Source organism: Zalophus californianus, chromosome 3 (assembly GCF_009762305.2).
Source record: "Zalophus californianus isolate mZalCal1 chromosome 3, mZalCal1.pri.v2, whole genome shotgun sequence".
In the NCBI taxonomy this organism is placed as follows: Eukaryota; Metazoa; Chordata; class Mammalia; order Carnivora; family Otariidae; genus Zalophus; species Zalophus californianus.
In genome coordinates this window covers 185,905,875-185,932,169 of record NC_045597.1, presented here as the reverse complement: position 1 = coordinate 185,932,169, position 26,295 = coordinate 185,905,875, and the positions used below count along the sequence as shown (strand labels likewise).

General features: G+C 41.0%; 1 protein-coding gene across 1 annotated transcript in view; it reads right to left on the bottom strand.

Annotated features, from left to right (window-relative positions):
- The window catches only part of FBXO36 (F-box protein 36), an 85,552-nt gene that overhangs the window by 13,709 nt on the left and 45,548 nt on the right, over window positions 1-26,295 (bottom strand). Inside the window, exon 2 of the mRNA XM_027589318.2 lies at window positions 17,180-17,288. Within this exon, the coding sequence (XP_027445119.1) occupies window positions 17,180-17,288 (109 nt within the window). The remainder of the gene's footprint in view (window positions 1-17,179; window positions 17,289-26,295) is intronic.

Sequence of the window (26,295 nt, the reverse complement as noted above, 5' to 3'; positions counted from 1 at the left end):
AATTATAGAATATTTGAGTAACACTTTTAAAAAGAGTTATTAAAAAAAAGTTATTCAATGGACATTGTTGTAGAAAGACAAAGATCTAATATTAGTAAGTTATGTACCCAGATAAAAAAGAAATGGTTACCTCCCTCAGAAGAAAATATAAAGATAAGAGCAAATATTAATAAAATAGAAAAGAAACAATGGAGTTGATCAGGGAAACAGAAGGGTTGATTTTTAAAAAGATTAATAAAATAGATAAACTTCCAAGAACAAATAAGAAAAAAAGGACAAAAGCATAACTCAGTCCTATAAGGAATAAAAAAAAAGAATATAACTAACTACAACAGGGACTTACAAAAATTGTTACACTGGGGCGCCTGGGTGGCTCAGTCGGTTAAGCATCTGCCTTCGCCTCAGGTCATGCCCTGCTCGGAGGTGAGTCTGCTTCTCCCTCTGCCCCTCACCTTTTTCCTTTTCTTTTTTCTTAAGATTTTTTTTTTATTTATTCACGAGAGACAGAGAGAGAGAGAGGGAGAGAGAGAGAGAGAGAAGCAGAGGGAGAAGCAGGCTCCCAAGGAGCAGGGAGCCCGATGTGGGACTTGATCCCAGGACCCTGGGATCATGACCTGAGCCGAAGGCAGACGCTTGACCATCTGAGCCACCCAGGCGCCCATCTCTGCCCCTCACCTTGCTCGTGTTCTCTCTCTCTCTCAAATAAATAAAATCTTTAAAAAAAATTGTTATGCTAACTAACTTAAAATTAGACCTATTGGACAATCCTTCAGAAATATAGAACTTATCAGTTCTGACTCAAGAAGAAAAAGAAAACCTGAGAGATTATAACCAGTAAATAAATTGAATCCACTGATCGGATCAAAAAGGAAAACCTCAGGTAAAGCTTCAGATTTTCACTGCTTTACAGGTGAACTTTATAAACTCTTAGAGAACAGACAAGCCATATTTTATGCAATTTGTTCCAAAAAATAGAAACAGAAGGAAACTTCCAAATTAAATTATGAGGCTGCTCAAACTAGCAATGATGGTAGGCAAAAGCAAAGGTGCATGTGAAAAATCACTTAGGAATGGACACGGCTGGGGCGCCCAGGTGGCTCAGTCGTTAAGCGTCTGCCTTCAGCTCGGATCATGGTCCCAGGGTCCTGGATCGAGCCCCACATTGGGCTCCCTGCTCGGCGGGGAGCCTGCTTTTCCCTCTCCCACTCCCCCTGCTTGTGTTCCCTCTCTCGCTGTGTCTCTCTCTGTCAAATAGATAAAATCTTTAAAAAAAAAAAAAGGAATGTACATGGCACACATTCTAAATATAATGTTAGGAAATTGAATCTATCAAAATATCAAAAACATAGATAAATTGTGACCACTACAGTTAATCCTGAGATAATCCAAGGATGGAATAACTTTGGAAGACTATTTAATAAAGTTTGCCATATTAACAAATAGGGGGGAAAATGATCATCTCAAAAATATAGGAATATTATTTCATAAAATTCTAACACCTATTTATGAATAAAAACTCTTAGAAAATTGATAATAAAAGGGAACTTTTTAAAATCTTTTTTATTGTTATGTTAATCACCATACATTACATCATTAGTTTTTGATGTAGTGTTCCATGATTCATTGTTTGTGCATAACACCCAGTGCTCCATGCAGAATGTGCCCTCTTTAATACCCATCACCAGGCTAACCCATCCCCCCACCCGCCTCCCCTCTAGAACCCTCAGTTTGTTTTTCACAGTCCATCGTCTCTCATGGTTTGTCTCCCCCTCCGACTTACTCCCCTTCATTCTTCCCCTCCTGCTATCTTCTTCTTCTTTTTTTTATTTAACATATACTGCATTATTTGTTTCAGAAGTACAGATCTGTGATTCAACAGTCTTGCACAATTCACAGTGCTCACCATAGCACATACCCTCCCCAGTGTCTATCACCCAGCCACCCCATCCCTCCCACCCCCCACCACTCCAGCAACCCTCAGTTTGTTTCCTGAGATTAAGAAGCCCTCATATCAGTGAGGTCATATGATACATGTCTTTCTCTGATTGTCTTATTTCACTCAGCATAACACCCTCCAGTTCCATCCACGTCATTGCAAATGGCAAGATCTCATTCCTTATGATGGCTGCCTAATATTCCATTGTGTATATATACCACATCTTCTTTATCCATTCATCTGTTGATGGACATCTTGGCTTTTTCCACAGTTTGGCTATTGTGGACATGGCTGCTATAAACATTGGGGTGCACGTACCTAAAAGGGAACTTTTTTAACCTGATTATCTGATATAGGCTAGTTACCAGAATCCTAATAACAGTAGCAATAATAATAACAATAACAAGGCACCTAGCTGTCTCAGTCAGTAGAGCATGTGACTCTGGGTCTCAGGGTCATGGGTTCAAGCCCCATGTTGGGTGTAGAGCTTACTTAATAATAATAATAATAACAACAGTAGCCAATATTTGCCAGGTATAGCTCTAATATATATGTACACACACACACACACACATAGTGCATATAAATCATATATATAATCATTTGGTTCTCACAATAATTCTATGAGATGGGTACTATTATTATTCCCCTCTTAAAGAGAGAAAGATGATAAATAGGGTAAGTGGCTTGCCCAAAGTCACACAGTGAGAACCAGGATTGAACCAAGCAGTGTGCTCCACTGTGCCTCTCCTAACCATGATGGTGGATGACCTTTCATGTCAGGCATGATTAGAATGCCCACTCTCATCACCGTTTCTACTCAGCATTGTTTTAGAGATCAAAAAATAAGTAAGTAAAAGACATAAAAATACATTGGGGTTAGAAAGCAAGGACAAACTGTCAATATTGCAGATGATCTAAATATCAACATATGAAAGTCAAGAAATTGTACTGAAAAATGATCAGCATCACTTCTCTATACACCAGCAACAATTCAAAGTGATGACTTAATAGGCATTTGTCTTTTGACCCAGTAATCTCACAAACATATATTGACCAAATATGAAATGACCCATGCACAAGGTTATTCATTTTGGCATTATTTGTATTACCACAAAATTGGAAAGAATCCAAATTTTCATCACTGGGATTTTCTGGTGCATTCACACAAAGAAATACTATGCACTTCTGGAAAAAAAAAAGGAGGAGGAGGAGGAAGAGGAAGAGGAAGCTCTTTAAAGACATGAAGTGATCTCCAGGATCTACTGGTGGAAAAGTAAGCTGTGAACAGTAGGGATAGAACTCTACCATTTGTATAAGGGGTGAGGGAATACAAATATATATATACGAGTTTGTTTATATGGCAGAGAGAATCACTGAAAGGGCACCTAACAAATACAAGTGCTTAGCCCAGGGCAAGGGAAGGAAAGGGTGGAGCAGACTGGGATGAAACCAAGCCTCTGAATGTACATTGTTTTACAGTTTTGAATTTGGAAACACACAAGTTTTATATAATCTTAAAATTGAATTTTAATCTCTTTAAATTTTACTCTTTATAACTTAGAGGCACCAGGTGGCTCAGTTGCTTAAGCATTCAACTCTTGATTTCGGCTCAGGTCATGATCTCAAGGTCAGGAGATTGAGCCCTGTGTTGGGCTCTATACTCAGTGCAGAGTCTGCTTGAGATTCTCTCTCTCCCTCTGCCCCTCCCCTGCTCTCTCTCTCTAAATAAATAAATAAGATCTTAAAAAAAAAACTTAGCATTAAAATTATTTTTTTTACATGATTCTATTCTTAGTTACAAAATAATCATAAAGTACCTGGGAAGAATTTGAGTAAAAAATGTTGAAAGGTCAAATAAAACCTATATGAAGAAAATATTAAGACTTTATTGAAACACATAAAAGAAGACCTAAATTGATGGGGAGACACACCATGCTGATTTTGAGCAGACCAAAAGATGACAATTCTCACCTCAAAAACCTAGAAATTGAGTCCAATTCCAATTAAAATCTGAACAGGGGGGCACATGGGTGGCTCAGTCTGTTAAGCGTCTGCCTTCAGCTCAGGTCACGATCCCATAGTCCTGGGATCCAGTCCCGCAGTGGGCTCCTTGCTCCACAGGGAGTCTGCTTCTCCATTTGCCCCTCCTCCCACTCATTCTCTCAATCTCTCTCTCTCTCTCTCAAATAAATAAATAAAATCTTGAAAAAAAAAGATATTAAGTAAATATGGTGCTCACTTCAGCAGCCATGTATAATGAAACTGGGATGATAAAGGGAAGATTAATATGGCCCTGAGAAAGGATGACAACAAAATTAAAACCATTTAGATAACATGATCACATGATATCAGCTAGAAATCAAGAAAAAAAAGTAACCAAAAAATCCCCAACTACCTGAAAATTAAACAAAATCTTTCTAAATAATCTAAGGGTCGAAGAAGAAATCAAAACTTAAGAACTTAAGTTATGGAACTTATGAAACTTAAGAGATATTTTAAACTGAATGAGAATACAGGTACAACTTATCAAAACTAATAAAGCGGGACACCTGGTTGGCTCAGTTGGTTAAGCCTCTGCCTTCAGCTCAGGTCACCACCCCAGGGTCCTGAGATCGAGTCCCACATCGGGCTCCCCCTGCTCAGTGGGGAGCCTGTTTCTCCCTCTGCCTGCCGCTCCCCCGGCTTGTGCTCTCTCTCTCTGACAAATAAATAAAATCTTTAAAAAAAAAAAAGAACTTCTTTAAAAAGAACAAAAAATGAAAACTAGTAAAGCTACACCTAAAGAAAATTTAGGGGGAAAATGAAAACAATGATTTAAACCTCTATCTCAAGAAGCTAAGAAAAGAACAACAAATCAGACCTAAGGGAAGTAGTAAGAAGGAAATAATAAAGGTAAGAACAGAAATCACTATACACCAACAACAAGACAGAAGAAAGAGAAATTAAGGAGTCGATGCCATTTACAACTGTACCCAAAACCATAAGATACCTAGGAATAAATCTAACCAAAGAGGTAAAAGATCTGTACTCTGAAAACTATAGAATACTCATGAAAGAAATCAAGGAAGACACAAAGAAATGGAAAAACGGTCCATGCTCATGGACAGAATGAAACTGGACCATTTTCTTACACCACACACAAAAATAGACTCAAAATGGTTGAAAGACCTAAATGTGAGAATGGGATCCATCAAAATCCCTGAGGAGAACACAGGCAGCAACCTCTTCCACCTCAGCCACAGCAACTTCTTCCTAGAAACATCACCAAGGCAAGGGAAACAAGGGCAAAAATGAACTATTAGGACTTCATCAAGATAAAAAGCTTTTGGGGTGCCTGGGTGGCTCAGTCGTTAAGCATCTGCCTTCAGCTCAGATCATGATCCTGGGGTCCTGGGATCGAGCCCCACATCGGGCTCCCTGCTCGGGGAGGGAGGCCTGCTTCTCCCTCTCCCACTCCCCCTGCTTACGTTCCCTCTCTGTGTCTCTCTCTCTCTGTCAAATAAATAAATAAAATCTTAAAAAAAAAAAGATAAAAAGCTTTTGCACAGGAAAGGAAACAGTCAACAAAACCAAAAGACAACCAGCAGAATGGGAAAAGATATTTGCAAATGACATATCAGATAAAGGGCTAGTATCCAAAATCTACAAAGAACTTATCAAACTTAGCACCCAAAGAACAAATAATCCAATCAAGAAATGGGCAGGAGACATGAACAGACATTTTTCCAGAGAAGACATCCAAATGGCCAACAGACACATGAAAAAGCGCTCAACATCACTCGGCATCAGGGAAATCCAAATCAAAACCTCAGTGAGATACCACCTCACACCAGTCAGAATGGCTAAAATGAACAAGTCAGGAAACGACAGATGTTGGCGGGGATGCGGAGAAAGGGGAACCCTCCTACACTGTTGGTGGGAATGCAAGCTGCTGCAGCCACTCTGGAAAACAGTATGGTAGCTCCTCAGAAAGTTGAAAATAGAGCTACCCTACAACCCAGCAATTGCCCTACTGGGTGTTTACCCCAAAGATACAAATGTAGTGATCCGAAGGGGTACATGCACCCCCATGTTTATAGCAGCAATGTCCACAATAGCCAAACTATGGAAAGAGCCAAGATGTCCATCAACAAATGAATGGATAAAGAAGAGGTGGTATATATACACAATGGAATATTATGCAGCCATCAAAAAAACACGAAATCTTGCCATCTGCAACAACATGGATAGAATTAGAGGGTATTATGATAAGTGAAATAAGTCAATCAGAGAAAGACAAGTATCATATTATCTCACTGATATGAGGAATTTGAGAAACAAGACAAAGGATCATGGGGGAAGGGAGGGAAAAATGAAACAAGACGAAACCAGAGAAGGAGACAAACCATAAGAGACTCTTAATCTCAGGAAACAAACTGAGGGTTGCCGGAGTGGTGGGGGGTGGGAGGGATGGGGTGGCTGGGGGATGGACATTGAGGAGGGTACGTACTATGGTGAGCGCTGTGAATTGTGTAAGACTGATGAATCACAGACCCGTATCCCTGAAACAAATAATACATTATATGTTAATAAAAATATTTTTTTAAAAAGAACCGAAATCAATAATAACAATAAGTAAATAAAAATAGAGAAAATTAACAGAGCTAAAAGGTCTATGAAAAAATAATAAGATGAATCAACCCCTAGCAAGGGGTCACAAAAAAAAGGGAGAAAGCACAAATTACCATTATCAAGGAAGGAAAAAGAGGAGAGCATTACAGACACTACAGCCATCAAAAGAAGAGCATATTCTGAGCAAAGTATTTGATAATTTGGATAAAATGAAGTAAAAGTGACCACTGTTAACATCTTTTGTTAGTATTGGGTATAATATTATCTTCTTTTTTGTAGGTTTAAGATATTTCTGAATTTTAAAGCTTTTATATTTATTTAATTTATCTTATTTTATTTTGTCTTATTTTATTTATTTGGCACAGAGAGAGAGCACAAGCAGGGGGAGCGGCAGGCAGAGGGAGAGGGAGACGCAGGCTCCCCGCTGAGCAGGGAACCCAATGTGGGTCTCAATCCCAGGACCCTGGGATCATGGCCTGAGCCAAAGGCAGACGCTTAATCATCTGAGCCACCCAGGCGCCCCAAATTTTGAAGCTTTTAAAGAGCAAGGTATAGGACACGATGTATAAGATTCTTTTTTGTTTGTTAACATATTTTGTATAAATGCATAGACCATTTCTGGAAGGATATACAAGAAAACTGTTCATGATGGTTGTCACAGGAACTGGGAACATGGGGCCAGAGGCAGACTTACTTTTATTCTAAAACCTCTTTAAACTGACTTAATTTTTGTATTTACTGTGTGTGTGTATTAATTTTTTTAATCTCAGAAAATTAGTTAATAAACAAATGATAAAATACAAGAAGAGTCTTGCTGAGATCTGCCTTCCCTGCTCTGTAGCCCAGAGCCAGGCTCCCACACTTCCTTGAAGTGCTGTCTCCAACACTCTCCCACCCTTCCTTCACCCACAGGTCCCTACCACAGATGGGCAGAAACTAGAAATCCAGGCTGAAGTCAAGGAGCAGCTGATTCAAGAGGACAGAGAGAAGGAGGGAAGTAGACTAAGAGGTGGTGGGCAGGCCTAAGAAAATAAAGTTGTAGGTCAAAGGCTGAGATACAGGCTAAGTGAAGAAGGGACCCAGAGAAAATGGATCATGGATCCATGGCATGGGGCTGATGCAGATTTGGGAACAAGGAAAAGCCAGTTGTTTCCCACTCTCTTTTTTTTTTTTTAAGATTTTATTTATTTATTTGACAGAGAGAGACACAGCGAGAGAGGGAACACAAGCAGGGGGAGTGGGAGAGGGAGAAGCAGGCTCCCGGCTTTGCAGGGCTCAATCCCAGGATCCTGGGATCATGACCTGAGCCAAAGGCAGATGCTTAACGACTGAGCCACCCAGGCGCCCCAGTTGTTTCCCACTCTCTTATTTCTCACGTACCAATATCCCTAGGATCTAGAACTCAGGCCAGTATTTCAGGATTATTAGTATTGATTGGTATTATCAATTTTCCCTTATAGTCCCCCATTTCAAACATGCAGTCCCGTTTTCCTCATAAATCATCTAAGTGTCTAAGAAAATTTCAATTCTTTGACATCTAAATTATATCACCCATGCTTCCTTTTACAAGCAGTAGCAGAAATAAAAAAAACCTTTGTCATTTGGCTCAGAAGATATGGTTGTTGAAGGCATTTGGTTTTATCATGGGGATTTTTGTGGATTGGCCTAAATCCTTAGCCACCACTTATAACTCATTCAAAGATCAAAGCAATCAACTTTAAAGTGGACTTAAGTTGGAAAACAACTTATTTTTAGGTTGGACTCAACCTCAACTTATGAATCAGCACTTTCAACTGAGTTTATATAGGCATAATTTTGCTTTAAAGTCAATTTTAACAAATATTTCCAATAACTAATTTTCTGGTAATTCCTATTTCTTTAATTTAGGGGAAAAAATCCATAGATGTTTCTTCAGATTTTTAAAGGTCTCAGAGGAAAAAAAAAAAAATTAAACTTCCTAGACAAGTGGACAAAGAATACAAACAGGCAAATTACAGAAAGGATATAAATGGTAATTAAACATGACAGGATGCTCAACTTACTAGTTATCAGGAAAATGCTAATTAAATATGACACTATTTTCACCATCTGAGTGGAAAAGATGAAAAAGAATAGTAATATCTAATTAGTGATGGCAAAGTTGCAAGAAAACCATATCCTGTCGGATGGAATATAATTAATTCAGCAGTTTTTTGGAGGGCGGTTTGTGAGGACATTGAAGTAACTGGCATTTTATGTAAATTTTGGATTACTCAAAATTAAAATATGGTTACATCAAAATATTAATGAAGTCTCATTTATGAAGAAACGTTGAAATAATGTAAATTGCCTGATTTAAAATTCTTTCAAAATAGCATAATCATAAAGGTCAAATAAGTTATAGATGGCATTGGCACTGCATCCATCCCATGGCAGGGCTACTCAAGCTAGCTAACAGAAATACCATTGCTGGTCAAGTGAGCCTTGAACTACAGATTCAATAATAAAGTAAGATATTTAAAATACTCTATCAAAAATTTATAATGTACATTTCCTTGGTCCTAGTAATTCCATGACTAGGAATCTATGTTACTAATATTCTCACATAAGTGTGCAAAGATAAATATGCCCCAGAATGTGCCCAAAGCCTTCTGAAAATGCCCATCAATGGAGGATTGTATATTTCTACCATGAAAACACCACAGTCTTGGAAAAGGACGAGGTACTTCTTTATGTATGCTAACAGAAAAAATGTTCACAATATAGTAAGTGCAAAAACAAATTAAAGAATTAAAGATTCTATTTTTGTAAACAAACATGCACAGTCCCAAACAGAAAGAATTCAAATGCAAAGGAAACTATTTATAGTGGTTATCTCTGGGGAGTAGAGGTTGGAAGAAGAGAGAAGGAATTTTCACTTTAAAAATTTTAAAAACTAGGGCGCCTGGGTGGCTCAGTCGTTAAGCGTCTGCCTTCGGCTCAGGTCGTGATCCCAGGGTCCTTGGATCGAGTCCCACATCGGGCTCCCTACTCGGCGGGAAGCCTGCTCTCCCTCTCCCACTCCCGCTGCTTGTATTCCTGCTCTCGCTATCTCTGTCTCTGTCAAATAAATAAATGAAATCTTTAAAATAAATAAATAAATAAATAAATAAATAATTTTAAAACTATATTAGCTAGTTTATAGGTGTTAGGCAAATTCTAAGCACTTCATTCAATTACTCCTCATAAGGACCCTATGAGCTAAATGCTGTTATTATTCCCGTTATCAACAGTTGAGGAAACATATCCAAAGAGACAAAATTAGGACCTCCTGGTTGGCTCAGTCAGTGGAGCATGCGGCTTTTAATCTCGAGGTTGTCAGTTCAAGCCCCACACTGGGTGTAGAGATTACTTAAAAAAAAAAGACTAAATCATTTGCCCAAGGTCACATACGTAGTGCATTTGAAGTCAAGATTTGAATAGAAATAATCTGTATTAAGCAACACTCAATTGCCTGCTAATAGTTTCCCATGTATGTAAGTATGAATGGCTTTTTAAATAAACATATGAATTTTGTCTTTTAAAAATACAAATCTACAGGCACCTGGCTGGTTCAGTCAGTGGAGTGCCTGACTCTTGATCTCCGGGTCGTGACTTTCAGCCCCATGTTGGGAATAGAGATTACTTGAAAAAAAAAAAAAAGCAAATCTGGGGGGGTAAATTCAGCCATGTTTTTTATTTTGACACCTATCGCTGTGGTAGGCAAGATAATGCCCCTGCCAAAGATGCCCTATATCTAATCTCCAGAGTATGTGACCTTACATAGCAAAAGGGCCTTTGCAGGTGTGATTAAAGATCTTGAAATAGGGAGATGATCAGATTAACTGGGTGGGCCCAATGTAATCACAAGGGTCCTTGAGAAGGAAAGGAGGATGCAAGAGGGGCAGTCAGAGAAGATGTGACCACATAAACTGTATCAGAGCAAGAAAGGTTGGACATGCCATCATCATAGGTTTGGAAGATGGAGGAAGAGGCCAGAAGCCAAGGGATGCAGGCACCTCAAGAAGCTGGAAGGGGCAAGGAAACAGAGTCTCCCCTAGAGCATCCAGAACGAAGGCAGTCCTACTCACATCTTGAATTTAGCCAGATGAGACTTCTGAACTCCAGAAATATAAGACAATAGGCAAGGCACTGATCTATGCAGCTTTACAATTCCTATAAATAATAAAATTACCTATTTATTCGTGACAACAGAAAAAAAAAAGAAATATAAGACAATAAATTGTTATTATTTAAGCCACTATATTTGTGGTAGTTTGTTACGGGAGAATTAGGAAACCACTACAATCATTAATTACTAATGTAGTAATGATACACTCTGTTTCTAAGATTATGGGAATTCCCCTACATGGAAAGTTTGTGTTTTGCTATGGGCTGAACTATGTCCTCCCAACCTCCCCCAAATCCACATGCTGAAGTCCTAAACCCCAGAATCTCTGAGTGTGACTGCACTGGGAGAAAGGACCTTTATCGTGGGGCTTGAACTCATGAACCTGAGATCAAGAGTCACATGCTCTACCAACAGAGCCAGCCAGGCCCCCCCCATGGAGAAAGGACCTTTAAAGGAGTGATTAAGTTAAATTGGTCATATGGGTGGGCGCTAATCCATTCTGACTGGTATTTTTTTTTTAAGATTTTATTTATTTATTTGAGAGAGAATGAGAGAGAGAGAGAACATTAGAGGGGGAAGACTCCCTGCTGAACAGGGAGCCTGATGTGGGACTCAATCCCGGGACTCCAGGATCATGACCTGAGCCGAAGGCAGCTGCCCAACCGAGCCACCCAGGTGCCCTCTGACTGGTATTCTTAGAAGAAGAGGAACTTTGGACACCTGGAGAGACACCAGAGGACAGGTCCTATGAGGACACAGTGCGGTGGCCATCTGCAAGCCAAGGGGAGAGGCCTCAAAAGAAACCAACCTTGTCAGCACCTTGAACCTGAACTAGCCTCCAGTGCTGTGAGAAGGTACATTCCTGGTGTTTCAGTCATCCAGTCTGTAGTATTCTGTTATGGCAGACTTAGCACACTCGTGCAGATTTATATGATGTATTCCTCCAGAGCTGCTTATAACTACCCTAAGTATTAAAATACTAGGAAGTTCTAGAATTTACTCCCTGTGCTCTTATATGAATATAGAGCCATGAAAATATAATTTGAGCACAGTGATTTTGTTATTTTAAACAATATTCCTGCATCAGAAAATGTATTTTCATTCATTTTAACAAACATACTAAGTGCCTACCAGGTACCTGATCTTGAAAATGGAAGGATTAATAAGATGTGGTCCCTGTGTTTGAAAAACCGTCTTCAAAGTATCAGTCTGGTAGTGTGACCAGACTTGGTGTAAGGTATTTTCCGCCTCTGGAATAAACCATTGATCAGAAACCTGAACTCTGTTAGGACCAGACTTATAATTTAGAAGGATCTGTTTTAGAATTTACCTTGTCCCACTCCCTAAGAGTTCTCTCAAATAATTCATAAAACCATTTACAGAGCTATGTACCAGGCATTGCTCTAGGTGGGTGCCAAAGACCCATTGGTAAGCAAAGCAAAGTCGTTACCATAATGGAGCTTACATCCTAGTGATGGAGACAGACAATAAGTGAACAAATAACATAGACTATTTCATGTGATGAAAAACGTTATGGGAGATCCAGTCTTCCCCAGTAAGGAAGGAGGGGGTGATTTTTTTATATGGTGGTTAGAGAAACACTCTCTAATAAGGCAGTTTTGGCAGAGACCTGAATGAAGAGCAAATCATGGGGACATCTGGGAAAATGCATTCTTAACAAAGGGAATAGCAAGTGCAAAGGCCCTGAGGTGGGAACATGCTTGCTTTGTTCAAGAAACACCAGGGAGGCCAGTCTGCCTGAATTAGAGTAGGCAAGAGGGGAAAGTGGCTGAAGATCACTACAAGACTTGGATTTTTACTCTACATGAGATAGGAAGCCACTGAAGGGCTTAAAGCAGACAATGTGACCTGATATATGTCTTGAAGGGCTGATTCTGGCTACTGTGATGAGAACACACTATTGTGGGGCAAGGGCAGAAAAAGTGAGACCAGTTAGAAGGCTAATTCAATAATCTGGTGAGAGGTTGTTGTTGGTTGGACCAGAGTTGGAATTGGTGAGAAGCGTTCTGTATTAGTTATCTACTGTTGCATAACAAATAATCCCCAAATTTACTAGCTTAAAACAACAAACATTTATTGTCTCACACAGTTTCTGAGGTTCAGGAATGTGGGAGTGGGTGGTTCTGGCTCAGAGTCTGTCTCTCCTGAGGTTCAGTCAAGACGTTATGTGGGTCTGCATCATCTGAGGCCTTGACAGTGCCTCTAGGGTCCACATTCAAGAAAGCTCATGCATATGGCGGCTGACGGAAGGCCTCAGTTCCTCATCACATGGGCCATTCCACAGGACTGCCTCAAGGCACAGCAGTGGCTTCCCCCAGAGCAAGTGATGAGAGAAATGGGGAAAGGAGAAAAGTCAGACGTCATAGTGTCACTTGTAACCTTATCTCAAAAGTAACACACCATCACTCCTGCCAGATTGCACTGGTCACACACACTGACCGGGTACAGTGCGGGAGGGGATTTCACAAGAGCATGAATGTTGGGAGGTGGGCATCTTTAGGAACCATCTTGGAGGCTGTGAACCACCGTTCAGATTCTGGTTTTGTTGATGGATTATATCTAGTGTGTGCGAGAAAGAAAGGGAGCAAGGCTATCCGTGGGATTTAGGCCTTTTTTTTTTTTTTTTTTTTTTTTTTGCAGGAGGGAAGATCGGGAGCTATTTTGGGATATGCTACATTTGAGAGCCTATTAGAAATAACTCAAGTGGAGATGTCAAGGGAGCAGCCAGATAAATATCTGAGTGTGGGGTTTCTGGGGAGATGGGCCAGCTGAAGATATCAATCTGGGACTGCAGTATATGGTGGCATTTAAAGCCGGAGCCCGGATCCAATCCCCCAGGAGTCAAGCACAGACAGACAAGAGAACAGGCACTAGAGATAAGCCCTGGCCCCCAGTGTTTAGATTTAGAGAGAAGAGGAGGAGCCATCAAGGAGGCCCAGAAGGAGCCAGTGAGGCAGGAGGAGAACCAAGAGCTCGGAGCTCCCAGAAGCCAGGGGAAGAAAATGTCCCCTCCAACTTCAGTGCTGCTGAGAGGTCAAGGAAACAAGAGTAACACGGTTCTGGTCCTCTGCCAGGACCGCCACCAAGGGTGACCCAGATTCTAGAGACCTACCACCAGTGTGCACCATATGAGTAGGAGAGGACCTTCAGATGAGAAAAACTTTGGGGGGATCTTGGGAATATGATAAGGAGGAATGGAAAAAAATCAAACCCAGTCAAATATCAATACTTAACAACAGCAGATAGTGATTACGAGTTGATTATGTATTATGTGCGGCTCTAAATACTGTTCATGTGTCAGGGCACTGAATGCCCAAGCGACCATGTGGAATAACCATTTTTTTTCCCCAGGTATGAGGAGAAAGTGGGCTCATAGAGGGAGTTAGGGTCAGCCTGTGGTCACACAGCTGGGTAGAGGCAGCAGGGATTCAAATCCTGGCCACTGGCCCCTGAGCCCCTCTCTCGGCCCAGGGCACACCTGTTCTGCTGTAGAGACGCCTTCTGAGGGATCCCTTAAGGACCAAGGAGGAGAAGGGGACCAAACAATATCATTGTCTGGAGTTTTCTCCTCTGCCAGAGACCTGGATGCTGTAGGAAATCTAAAAAGTGAAACACAGGAGACTTTGAACTTGCCAGGTGATTTAATTCAGTATATCAGTGCTACTCCTGGCTAGAGGCCACCAGCCAGTCCTGAGACTGCAGTTCTCACACTGCTATTTTGTTTTATTTTATTTTATTTTATTTTTTAAAGATTTTATTTGTTTACTTGAGAGAGAGCAAGAGTGAAAGAGAGCACAGGGGGAGAGGGAGAAGCAGACTCCCTGCTGAGCAGAGAGCCCACGTGGGGCTCGATCCCAGGACTCCGAGATTATGACCTGAATGGAAGGTAGACGCTTAAATGACTGAGCCACCCAGGCGCCCCTCAAACTGCAATTTTAAAAGTCCCACTTTATTGCCTATTTTCTCAGGATCAGGACTCCCACAAGTGTTATCCCCAAGCCACTGTTACCCCACCCTCACCCCTATATCCTAGCAGGGGGCAGGAGTGTGGGAGGTGTCTGGGGCAAGCAAGAAACTGTACTCAGAACACAAGCAAGGCCAATGTTCCTTGCCAGGTTTTGTGGAAATCAATTAGAAAATCACATGGTCTGTCAATGAATATTTATCACTTAGACATAAGCTTTGTGGTAGTTACTACAATGTTTAGAAAGTAAAATGGAGGGGCGCCTGGGTGGCTCAGTTGGTTAAGCGACTGCCTTCGGCTCAGGTCATGATCCTGGAGTCCCAGGATCGAGTCCCACATCGGGCTCCCTGCTCGGCGGGGAGTCTGCTTCTCCCTCTGACCCTCTTCCCTCTCATGCTCTCTATCTCTCATTCTCTCTCTCTCTCTCTCAAATAAATAAATAAAATCTTTAAAAAAAAAAAAAGAAAGTAAAATGGATCCTGACATGAAAATGAAATGTGTTATATAGCAGTTTACTTTATTTTTAAGATTTTATTTGTAAGTAATCTCTATACCCAACATGATATAGAGTCACCCCAAGATCAAGAGTCACCCACTCCACTGACTGAGCCAACCAGGCTCCCCTACAGCAGTTTACTTCATAACTGTGCAGAAACATGTCTATTTTACAATTAAATAAGTAAGGAGTGCCTGGACTGATTTTTATTCAATGAAAAGTGGATAGTCTTTCCCTAACATGGTTGTTTTTAAACCACTAATGCATTTTATAAGTACTTGCTATAAAGAGGTTAACAAAATAAGATGTATGTAATATCAGGAATTGAAGGCAATCAATCCAGACTTTCAACTGGTTAAGGAAGCACAACCAAACCAAACCTACTCTCTGTCTTAAAAAAAACTATTACATGCTATAATTTAAAAAATAGAATGTCTTTTAAGAGTGTTGATTATCAAAGATCCACCCAGAATGTGTCTTTGAGAATAAGATTAATGTACTTGATTTTTCCACTCTCGGTGCTTAGTCCTGGCAATGTCCGTAATTAGCTATGGAACCCTGGAAAGTCACATCCATCCTGAACCTCACTTGTGAAATGGGGATAATACCAGTTATTTCACAAGGATATTGTAACAATAAAATGAGAAAGCATATATAAAAGTATTTGATACTAACTCCTAATAAAATAAAAATCTCTAGCATAGCTTCTAGTTTTCAATTTTTATACTCAAAGTAAATAATTATTAAGGAGTTTAGTTAAAGGGCATCCTTTTAAGGGACACATACTGAAGTAGTTTAGCATGAAATGATGTAACAACTAAGATTTGCTTCCAACTAATCCAGTGGGAACAGTGGCTTGGTGTAGAGATTTTGGCCACATCTTGAGTCTCATTGAAGCCAGGTGATAGGTACATGGGAGTTTGTTAAAAACCACTGTTTGCTTTTTATTCTTTTTAAATTTTATTTATATATTTATTTTTTAAAGATTTTATTTATTTATTTGACAGAGACAGACACAGCGAGAGAGGGAACACAAGCAGGGGGAGTGGGAGAGGGAGAAGCATGCTTCCCACTGAGCAGGGAGTCCGATGTGGGGCTCTATGCCAGGAACCTGGGATCATGACCTGAGCCGAAGGCAGACGCTTAACAACTGAGCCACCCAGGCATCACTTATTTTTTATTTTTAAAGATTTTATTTATTTATTTGTCAGAGAGAGAGAGACAGAGAGGACAAGCAGGGGGAGAGGCAGGCAGAGGGAGAAGTGGGCCCCTCCCCCCATGGCAGCTGCTTCACCGACTGAGCCATCCAGGCACCCCTGCTTTTTATTTGAAATTTTGATATTGTGAAAGCAAAAAGCACAAGGGAAACTGGAGGGCAGTTTGTATTTAGCTCATGTACTACCTGATTAAGGCTACTTCTGAGCAAACCTTGATATTAAAAAGAAATGGGGGTGCCTGGGTGGCTCAGTCGGTTGAACATCTGCCTTCGGCTCAGGTCATGATCCCAGGGTCCTGGGATCGAGTCCCAGGTCAGGCTCCTTGCTCAGCGGGGACCCTGCTTCTCCTCCCTCTGCCTGCCACTCCCCTTGCTTGCGCTCTCTCTTTCTCTCTCTCTGACAAATGAATAAATAAAATCTATAAAAAAATAGAAAAAGAAAAGGTAGCAATTTTGCCCAAATGCATGAGAGTTCATGGATTTGAGAATTTGATTATGTTTTCAAATAACCTTTTAATTTATTTTTAACTAAAGGAAAGCCATTTTAATTAAATGTTATAAGAAAAAATTAAATTTATGCAATTTAAGATTATTAATGGAATCAACGCATCAGCCTGGAATCTTAAACACTTGGAGATCTTTCCCAAGAGAAATTTTGGGATATGTTTAACAATTTTCTGTCTTGAAGTACATAATAACATATCAATATTTCAAATGATGATATGCTGGATATTTCTGTGACAAAATCTATCACTAATTAAAGGGAACTGAGCAGTAAGTACATAACATGCTCCCTTCCTTACCTTGAAGATGGGAGTTCCCTAGGAACTCTTCATGAGACTCTTTGGCTTCTCCAGGTTTTGTTGATCGATACTCACTCCTCAGAGAGATCTTCCACCATCTAAAGATCACCTGTGATTGAATAGAAGGGGATAGGAATTAAAACTGATTCCAATACCAACAGCTACAGTTTGGCCTGGGATTTTGAAAGATCACTGCAGTAGGCACATAAGGCTATGCGTCCAACATCATATGTAACTTTGCAATCTGGTGTCACATCACATTAGAAGTGAGGTCTGTGCATCAGTGAACATTCTTCTCAGAGATTAGGGTCACAAAACCAAAGTGCTGGAAGGAATCTTAAACATCTATCAAGTCACTTGATGTTAAAATCACGCAGACCCAAATGGCTATCTGTCTCTTGAGGGTCTCTGAGAATAGGCATTCTCTAACTCGCTCCACTCTCTGCCTTCCTTCCTGTCTACAGGGCAGACACAATGCGTGGATACTTCCCTCACAGAGAAAGACAGTTACATGGCCAGCATCAGGGAAAGCACCATTATGCTTTGTCTGATGCATGTAAGTGTCATTACACAGGACACTTCTTGGTCATGGATCTGCCGCTAGTCTGTTTGACTTCTATGAGCCTGTTGGTTTATCAGGAGCAAACCTCATTTCCATGGTTATGGACTGCATGTAAGTTCTATGTTGATTTCATGGCAGTGTCAACTCCTGGCCTGGCTGAGGAGCCCCCTGAAGCTTATCCAATTTATCTCACGCTCTTCAACCTGTCATGGAACTGGGTAGTTAATTGAGATAACAAAGCCTCCACCAATTTGACAAGCAAACCAGATTCTTTCCACACTTAGATGAGGGCTACGGGGGAAGAAATGGAGAAGGGGACAGTGCAGAGAAACTGGTTGGCTTCCATTCTCGCTAGCATCACCTTGTAAGGTTACAATTATGGTCAGGAAAGCTCAGCCCAAGGCAACATTGTTAAGCAAGTGAAACTTGCTGTGGGCCCTCCCCTTGTTTACAGTTTCCTCTCCCCCGTCCCCACCCACCCATCGCTCCCTGGGGTCCTCACAGGTCCTGGGTATGCCTTTTTGGGCCACTGCCCTGTTACCTACAGCTCTTCGCCCCTGTCCCTAGGCCCTTTTTTTTTTTTTTTAAGATTATTTATTTATTTATTTGACAGAGAAAGCACGAGCAGGCAGAGTAGCAGGGAGAGAGAGAGGGAGAAGCAGGCTTCCCGCTGAGCAGGGAGCCCAACGCAGGGCTCAATCCCAAGACCCCGGGATCATGACCCGAGCCGAAGGCAGACGCTTAACCAACTGAGCCACCCAGGCGCCCCCCAGGCCCTTCTTGGTGTTGTTCTGGAACCCCTCCCCCACAGGCTTTGAACTGCCCGACCACCTCATGGCTCCTCACTCCTTTCTCCTTGCTTGCAGGCCTGGACTTCAGCCAGCGTTCCTCTCCTTGTAGAGCTGCCTCCCTGTGTCCTGTCGTCTCCTGAGGCCCTTCTCCCCTTCCCTGATATCCGAAAGATAACTGAACTCTCAGGGCCGGGGAGGCTTTTTATACCATCTTACCTAGCACCCTGCCCAACAGAAGGTAGGTCCTTTTAAAGGGTTGCTGTTCATATAGGTTTTGTGCTGATCACTATAGAATATGTAAGTTACAAAACCCCAAAGTCTCAAAATTGTGGTAGCTGATTCCTTTCAGCAAATCTGTTAACCTGCCACTTTTGATTTTCCTGAGCAGGAGCCTCACCAAAATTGTCCTCTTAAACATCTTTCTACCCCATCTCCACAGAGGTGAGGGGCATTTTAGTCCCTAGGGCTGCCATAACAAAAGACTAAGGGCTGAAACAACAAAATTTATTTATTCACAGTTCTGGAAGCTGGAAGTTCAAGATCAAGCTGTCGACAGGTTTGGTGTCTGGGAGGCCTCTCTCCTGGGCTGGCAGATGGCCACCTTCTTAATGAAGCCTCTCACATGGCTTTTCCTCTGTGCGTGTGCATCCCTGGTGTCCGTCTCTTCTTATTAAGGACACTGGTCATATTGGATTAGGGCTCCACCTCTATGACCTCATTTGACCTTAATGACCTATTCAAAGCCCCTATCTCCAAATATAGTCACCCTGGGGGTTAGTGCTTTGACATAGGCATCTTAGGGGGACACAATTTAGTCCCTAGCAGAATTATCTGTTACTGTATCTATATGATACACAGGGCCATCAGTAGAAAGAGCACGAATTCTGGAGAGAGGCAGAACTTTGCTATTTAATCGCTCTATACTTCAAATTCCCTTTTTATTCCCTTTCTATTAGACATCATTGAAATTAACATTAAATATGATAAATATTTCTTTTCTATTGAATAAAGATGCCAGGCAATCTGAATCTAATGCTATGTTCTTTATATCACATGATCTAGGACTTTTAGAACTAATTGGGAAGTCAGAAATAATTTAGTCCACCTCTTGCAACTCATATAGCAGAGCAAAAAGTTTCCAAGAGGTTAAGTTAGAAGTGGTGGGTTGTCTCTCGCTACGACCACACCACTGGAAGTATGTTACAATGAAAGCAAGTCTCAGGTTGAATTCTGCCACAAGAAAGACCAGCAAGCAGGCACCACAAGAGTCCAAACTACATTTCTGGAAGCTCAATGGAGTCCCCTCCTCGCCGTGCACTTGGACACACTGCAGGAACCTTCACAGGAAAGTTTCCCTCTGGGGCACGTGCCCCTCTATTACAATGATGTAATCAGCTACTCTTCTAGCCAGATCAAGCAACGAAATCCTTGGGCAACTGGAGGATTCCGGAACAAACAGAGTTCTAGACAGGGCACTAATATAACAGCAATGTTGTTAGTGAGCTTATTTCTTATGTTGTTCAAAAAAAGGCAGAGAGATGTACACAATTGTCGAATCACAATATCATATTCCTGAAACTAATATAACACTGTGCATTAACTATCCTGGAATTAAAACAAAATAAAATAAAATAAAATAAAATAAATTTTTAAAAAGGCAGAGAAACACATCTGCAATCTTACTTGTCTCATATCTTGCACGTTACTCATTTCATCAGTGAAAAATTATTTCCGACATTCATTAGACTAATTAATTAACCCTCCGGTACTGATTTAGAAGGCAATATTTGAAGTGCTTGCAATAATGGCCTCTAGAGGGAGGATCCTCAGGGCACAGACTCAAGTTAACTTGCACAGAGATAAGCATCCCACTGGCTCCTCTGAGGTATTTAAAGTAAATTACTGAGAATATAACACTTGCCTAAGGAAAGATGACTGGTTAGAACCGGAATCCAAGCCTCCTTACTTCTAACTCATAAACACAGGGTTTGTTCTGAGGCACAAAGCTTTCTTGAAGTATGACTTTTATGCTACAGGTCAGCAGATCACCCCTACAGAGCACAGCACAGAAGTCAGAATCACTACTTAGCCTCATCAAGACGCAATTATGCTCCATATACTATACTTATTAAAATAGAAAATTATATTAGATATTCTCTACCACCTACTGTCTCTCAGAATGGTAAAGTTGTGTTTTTGTCTTTTTGGTTTTTTTTTTTTAAGCAACAAAGCCTAGTATTGGTAAGGACAAGGAAAAATAAAAGCCCTTAATAATCACTGAGAAGGGCATGCATTGGTTTGGCAATATTCATCAAAAACCTTAAGTTCATTCCTACCCTTTGACCCAAACATTCTACTTGTTAAGAATTTATCCTCAGGAATTTATTAGAAATGCTTATAACATGAAGGATAGTTGAAAGACAGGCAGGCAGGGAAAAGCACCCCGCCCCCAAGAGGAAACCACCCTTAAAAGGATTTTACACCACCCTGGAAGGAGCACTCCACCCTTTCCCACATGATAGGTAGATGACAGGCACACAGAGGGTTGATCAGATTAAAACAGCCTACAACAAAGAGCCCATAAAAACCCCTAGATCTTGGGGCGCCTGGGTGGCTCAGTCGGTTAAGCATCTGCCTTCAGCTCAGGTCATGATCCCAGGGTCCTGGTCTCGAGCCCCAAATTGGGTTCCTTGCTCAGCAGGGAGCCCGCTTCTCCCTCTCCCTCTGCAGCTCCCCTTGCTTGTGCTCGCACTTGTGCTCTCTCTCTAATAAATAAATAAAATCATTAAACAAAAACAAAAATACCTAGGTCTAAATGCCAAATCGGCAACCCTCTCAGGTCCCCTCCCTCTTCAGGAGTTTTGTACTATCGCTCAATAAACTTTACTATCACTTAACAAGCTTTGCTTTGCTGCCCACCACTGTTCGTCTGTCTGGTCTACCTCTTCATTCTTCTAAGCAGCATGACCAAGAACTGTGGGCAGTGAAGGAGAAGAAATCCTGTAACATTTTGATATAAGAATGTCATAGGTTAATTATGACAATGAAAAATCAGAACTGACCTAAGGGTTTGAAAGTTGGGACTAATTAAATAATTATGGCACATTTAGATGATGGAATACTTTGCAGCCAATAAAAGAATATGTGAAAAAATAACATAGAACAATGTTAATGATCATTTGTGAAAAGGCTCAAAAGTATATACACCACTAATCCAAATATTGAAAGGAAAATATATACACAGAGGGAAGGAGCATCAGTGTAGCAGTAAATACAACTGTTTCACATGACAGAAATAGCTTGAAGGAAGCTGAGCTAAGAGGTATCCCCCAAATATTTGTGAAGTGGTTGCTAACTATTCTGGTATTATCTCATCTTAAATCAAGTCATATATTCATATATAGTTATTCATATATAGTTATTGTTACATATTTATCTCTATTTTGAAAACCTTGAAGTCCATAAATACTGTTTTAAACATCATTCTTATTTATTTTGAGACAGAGGGTGCACTCAGGTGCAAGTTGGGGGGAGGGGCAGAGGGAAAGAATCTCAAGCAGACTCCCCACTGAGCACGGAGCCCACGCAGGGCTCATCCCAGGACCCTGAGATCATGACCTGAGCTGAAATCAAGAGTCGGAGGCTTAACAGACTGAACCACCCAGGCGCTCCAACATCTTGTTCTTATTAACTGTGAGTGTTTTGCTAATGAACATGCCTATAAGAAAAGCTACAGAAGAGCTGGCACTGTTTTTGCAAGACTGTTGAGATTTGGCTGGAACATGGGCTCGCCGTGCTCTCCCCAGGTCTCCTGAATCTCCCAAACGCCTGTGAGCAGTACACGACTCTTTTTATGAAAGGAGAAACTGACCCTAGACCGCTTAGAGACCTTGTGTCTGCTCTGGCCGCGGTGGCATCTGCTGACCTTCCCCAGTCTAGTTCTTGTGCATTGCTTCATACCCGCTCCAGGAAGGATGGGCAGTGAACCTCGTTAGAAGGTACATATCATTATTTGGTAGCTTAGTAGAAGTCACGTGACTATTGGTAGAATTCTTTAAAATTTTTATTTATATTTAGCGTATTTTTAGATTTCTTATATATTTCCAGTAAATCATTGTAATAAACTTGGAAATTGTGTTTACTTTTAAAGAGAAGTCAAAGGTTTCTCATTAATCCCTGGGCACCTCTTCTTCATCATTTATAAAGGCAAGATGATGAGGCATTTCTTGTTCACCTGGCAAAGGTCCCTAAACGTTAGGTCCTTTCCCCCATTGGGCCAGCAACTCACTAGGCAGCCCTTGAGGGGACACTGGGAAAGAAATGGGCCCACCAGGGCATCTCAGCATCTGAGAATATCTGGACAATGCACAACCCTGTCTTTTTTTTTTTTTTTTAAAGATTTTATTTATTTATTTGACAGAGAGAGAGCAACACAGCGAGAGGCGGAACACAAGCAGGGGGAGTGGGAGAGGGAGAAGCAGGCCTCCTGTGGAGCAGGGAGCCCGATGTGGGGCTCGATCCCAGGACCCTGGGATCATGACCCGAGCCGAAGGCAGACACCTAATAACTGAGCCACCCAGGCGCCCCGCACAACCCTGTCTTCACCCCCCGGTTGAAATTGTGCTAATCCCACGACTGCCCTAACTGACAAACCCTGCCACTGGGACCAAAGGCAGAGAGAGTCTGTGATTAGACAGGTCTGGGTTTAAAACCTGTTCTCTTTTACCTTGGGCAAATGTCTTCGCCTCTTTTGGCCTCAGTTTCATCTCCAAAATGGAAATAATGATGATGCCCCCCTCACCGACTCGGATGGATGACATGAGATAAATCCAAAGCACCCAGCCCGATGCCAGATATGGAGTGCACCCCAAAGAGGGAGGTCCTTGCCTCTTTCTTTCTCCCTTCCCCTCTTGTTCACCTGCTGACCAGTCAGTCCATCATATCTGTAACAGCCAGCTCAGCCCCAAATACCAAATATCTCTTTCCTCATCAACTACCTAACAATATTTGGTTCTTGACCGTATTTTTGATTGTATTCTTCAAAGACATTTATTTCAGCTTTTCACTCTGACCTGGTGTTTGATTTTTTAATCAATAATCATTAAGAATCGCATGCTCTTTGCTGTATTTCCTCTACAGCATAATTATCATCTATCATCTATCCAGTTAAAAAACAAAGTTTCTCATGAGGGGTTGGAATGACTTGACAGATACCACACACTCAGTGGGGGATTACAAATCTTTCTAAGCGTCTGTCTAGGAAATAGGTTTGTAAGTTAGCACACGGCTGTTTTCGCTTTCTCCTGCAGACTACTGTTATTCTATCAGATCAAATTGCTCCTTGCTTTGGAAATCATATATAATTAGGGGATTACACAGAGTGGGGGTTGAGATACTATGTCATGGAGAGTTTGTGGAATCAGATCTTTTATTAGGGGAAGAAGGATTTTGTTATCTGAACAGCACACTGAGAAATGGAGAAGTGAGGACTGCAAGGTAAACCCTACATGTAACTTTACCTTTTGATATTACTCAAAAGCTCACAAAGCACCGGTTTCCTGAAAGGCAGAAAGATATTATTTTTTAAGTGAATTATGAAGAGAATTGATTTTATTTCACCTCATTTAAACGAGACAACAATTATGGTTTCAGTGCAAATTTACAACATCAAATATGTGCTCCCCTCTGTGTGTCTGTGTTCGGTTCAAGTTGTCTAAATACAGCAAAACTTAGATTTTCAAATATCCAAAATTTCACTCTGGAATGGTAGTAATTTTTATACATTAGGAATAAAAGCAACATTATTATCAATATTAGTAGTAGTAGTATTTAGAGAGAGAGGGAGGAAGGGGCAGAGGGAGAGGGAGAGAGAAAATCTTAAGCAGGCTCCATGCCCAGCACAGAGCCCAACGTGAAGCTTGATGTCACAACCCTGAGGTGAAATCGAGAGTCAGATGCTTAACTGTCTGAGCCACCCAGGCGCCCCAAAAGCAACATTATTAATAATGGACAAGATGAGTCTGAGGCTAAGATGGGAATGGAATAAACTGAAATTTATAGTAAGGAAGAGCTGACTGCATTGAAATATTTCTTCAAGAATTCAGAAATGCAGTTGCCCTTGGAGAGTCAAATTAGTAAATTTCAAACACAATGGATATGATTAGGAATTGATAGCAGACATTGCTGGTTGCCACCCACCAGCCTTTCCTAGTAGAGCCCAATTTGTCCAGCAGTCTCTCTCTTCTGCATAGCTTATGCACAGAGTTCAGGCCTCATCTCTAGTCCTAGGAGGCAGGACATGATGGGTCTAAGTCATTCTTGGTAGTTTTTCCCCTTGGCCAGTGATTGGTGTGGGCATGGGCATGTGATAAAATTTTGGCCAATGAGACACCAGGAAAAGGCTGCAGAAGCTTTGGGAAGATTTATTACTTACAAGAAGAAACAGAGCCTCTTTTTGGGCACCAACCATTGTGCTTTGATGTGATTAATGGAGTTGCTGCAGCCACTTTGTGACTATGAGGGGAGCCAGGTTGAGATGACAGCAGTCACCTGGAGGAGACAGAAGCAGTAAGTTGTGGAGAAGAGGAGCTTGAGCACGTCACTGTGCTGGGAACCTCTTTTTCTTTGGATGTGTTCATGTGAAATAATATCATATTTCATCAGATCTAATACACTATCCATTGTATGTCATGTCACAGCATTATTTTATGTGCCATGTAGAAAGAAATAACACTGGCAAAAAAACTGATGCACATTTTTTTTAAAGATTTTATTTAGTTATTTGACAGAGAGAGAGGGGGAGCACAAGCATGGGGAGCAGCAGAGGGAAAGGGAGAAGTATGCTCCCCGCTGAGCAGGGAGCACGATGAGGTTTCCATCGCAGGACCCTGGGGATATGACCTGAGCCGAAAGTAGATGCTTAACAGACTGAGCCACCCAGATGCCCCAGCATGTTTTTTTAATCACTTATTTTATATTTATTGAAAGGCTATTTTATTTGTCACTAGACATGTATTTTATTGTTATTTTTAGTATTTGTATTACTTCATTAATTTTATAAATTATATTGACACAATATATGTATTTTGTTAATTGTGATATAATAAATTTATACTGTCCTTGTGTATATCTAAAAAAGGAAAATATAAGTGGAATAAATAGATGAAGGTATTCCTGAAACTTCCCCAGATTCAGAGTCTGAGTCTTCTGGATCACATTGTGGATGAGAGTCTTCATCATTTTACTCAGAATATTGTCCTCTGTGACACCAATAACATGATGATAACCACAATAAAGTACTGACCTCTTTTTTTTTAAGATTTTATTTATTTATTTGAGAGAGAGAGAGAGAGAGAGACCACGAGCTACAGAACACAATCGGGGGACACAGGGCTCAATCCCAGGACCCTGAGATCATGACCTGAGCTGAAGGCAGACGCTTAACAGACTGAGCCACCCAGGTGCCCCTAAAATATTGAACTCTTAAGCTGGCTTTGGGGTTATGCAGAGCTAGCCTCCTTTTGATTTCTACTTTGGGAATGAGGTAAACATCTCAGATTCACCCCGCTCTCTCATAGCTTCTGGATTTTCTTCCAAGCTGCTGCTTTGATGCCTGGGCTTCTGAGTTGTTTTCAGTTTCTGGCTATTATGAATAAAGTTTCCATAAACGTTTGTGTACTGGTTTTTGCCCTCTTTGACTCCTTTTAAGTTGTTAACCATCTTCTATTCGTTAACAATTCTTTATAATAAACTGTCCCTGGTAA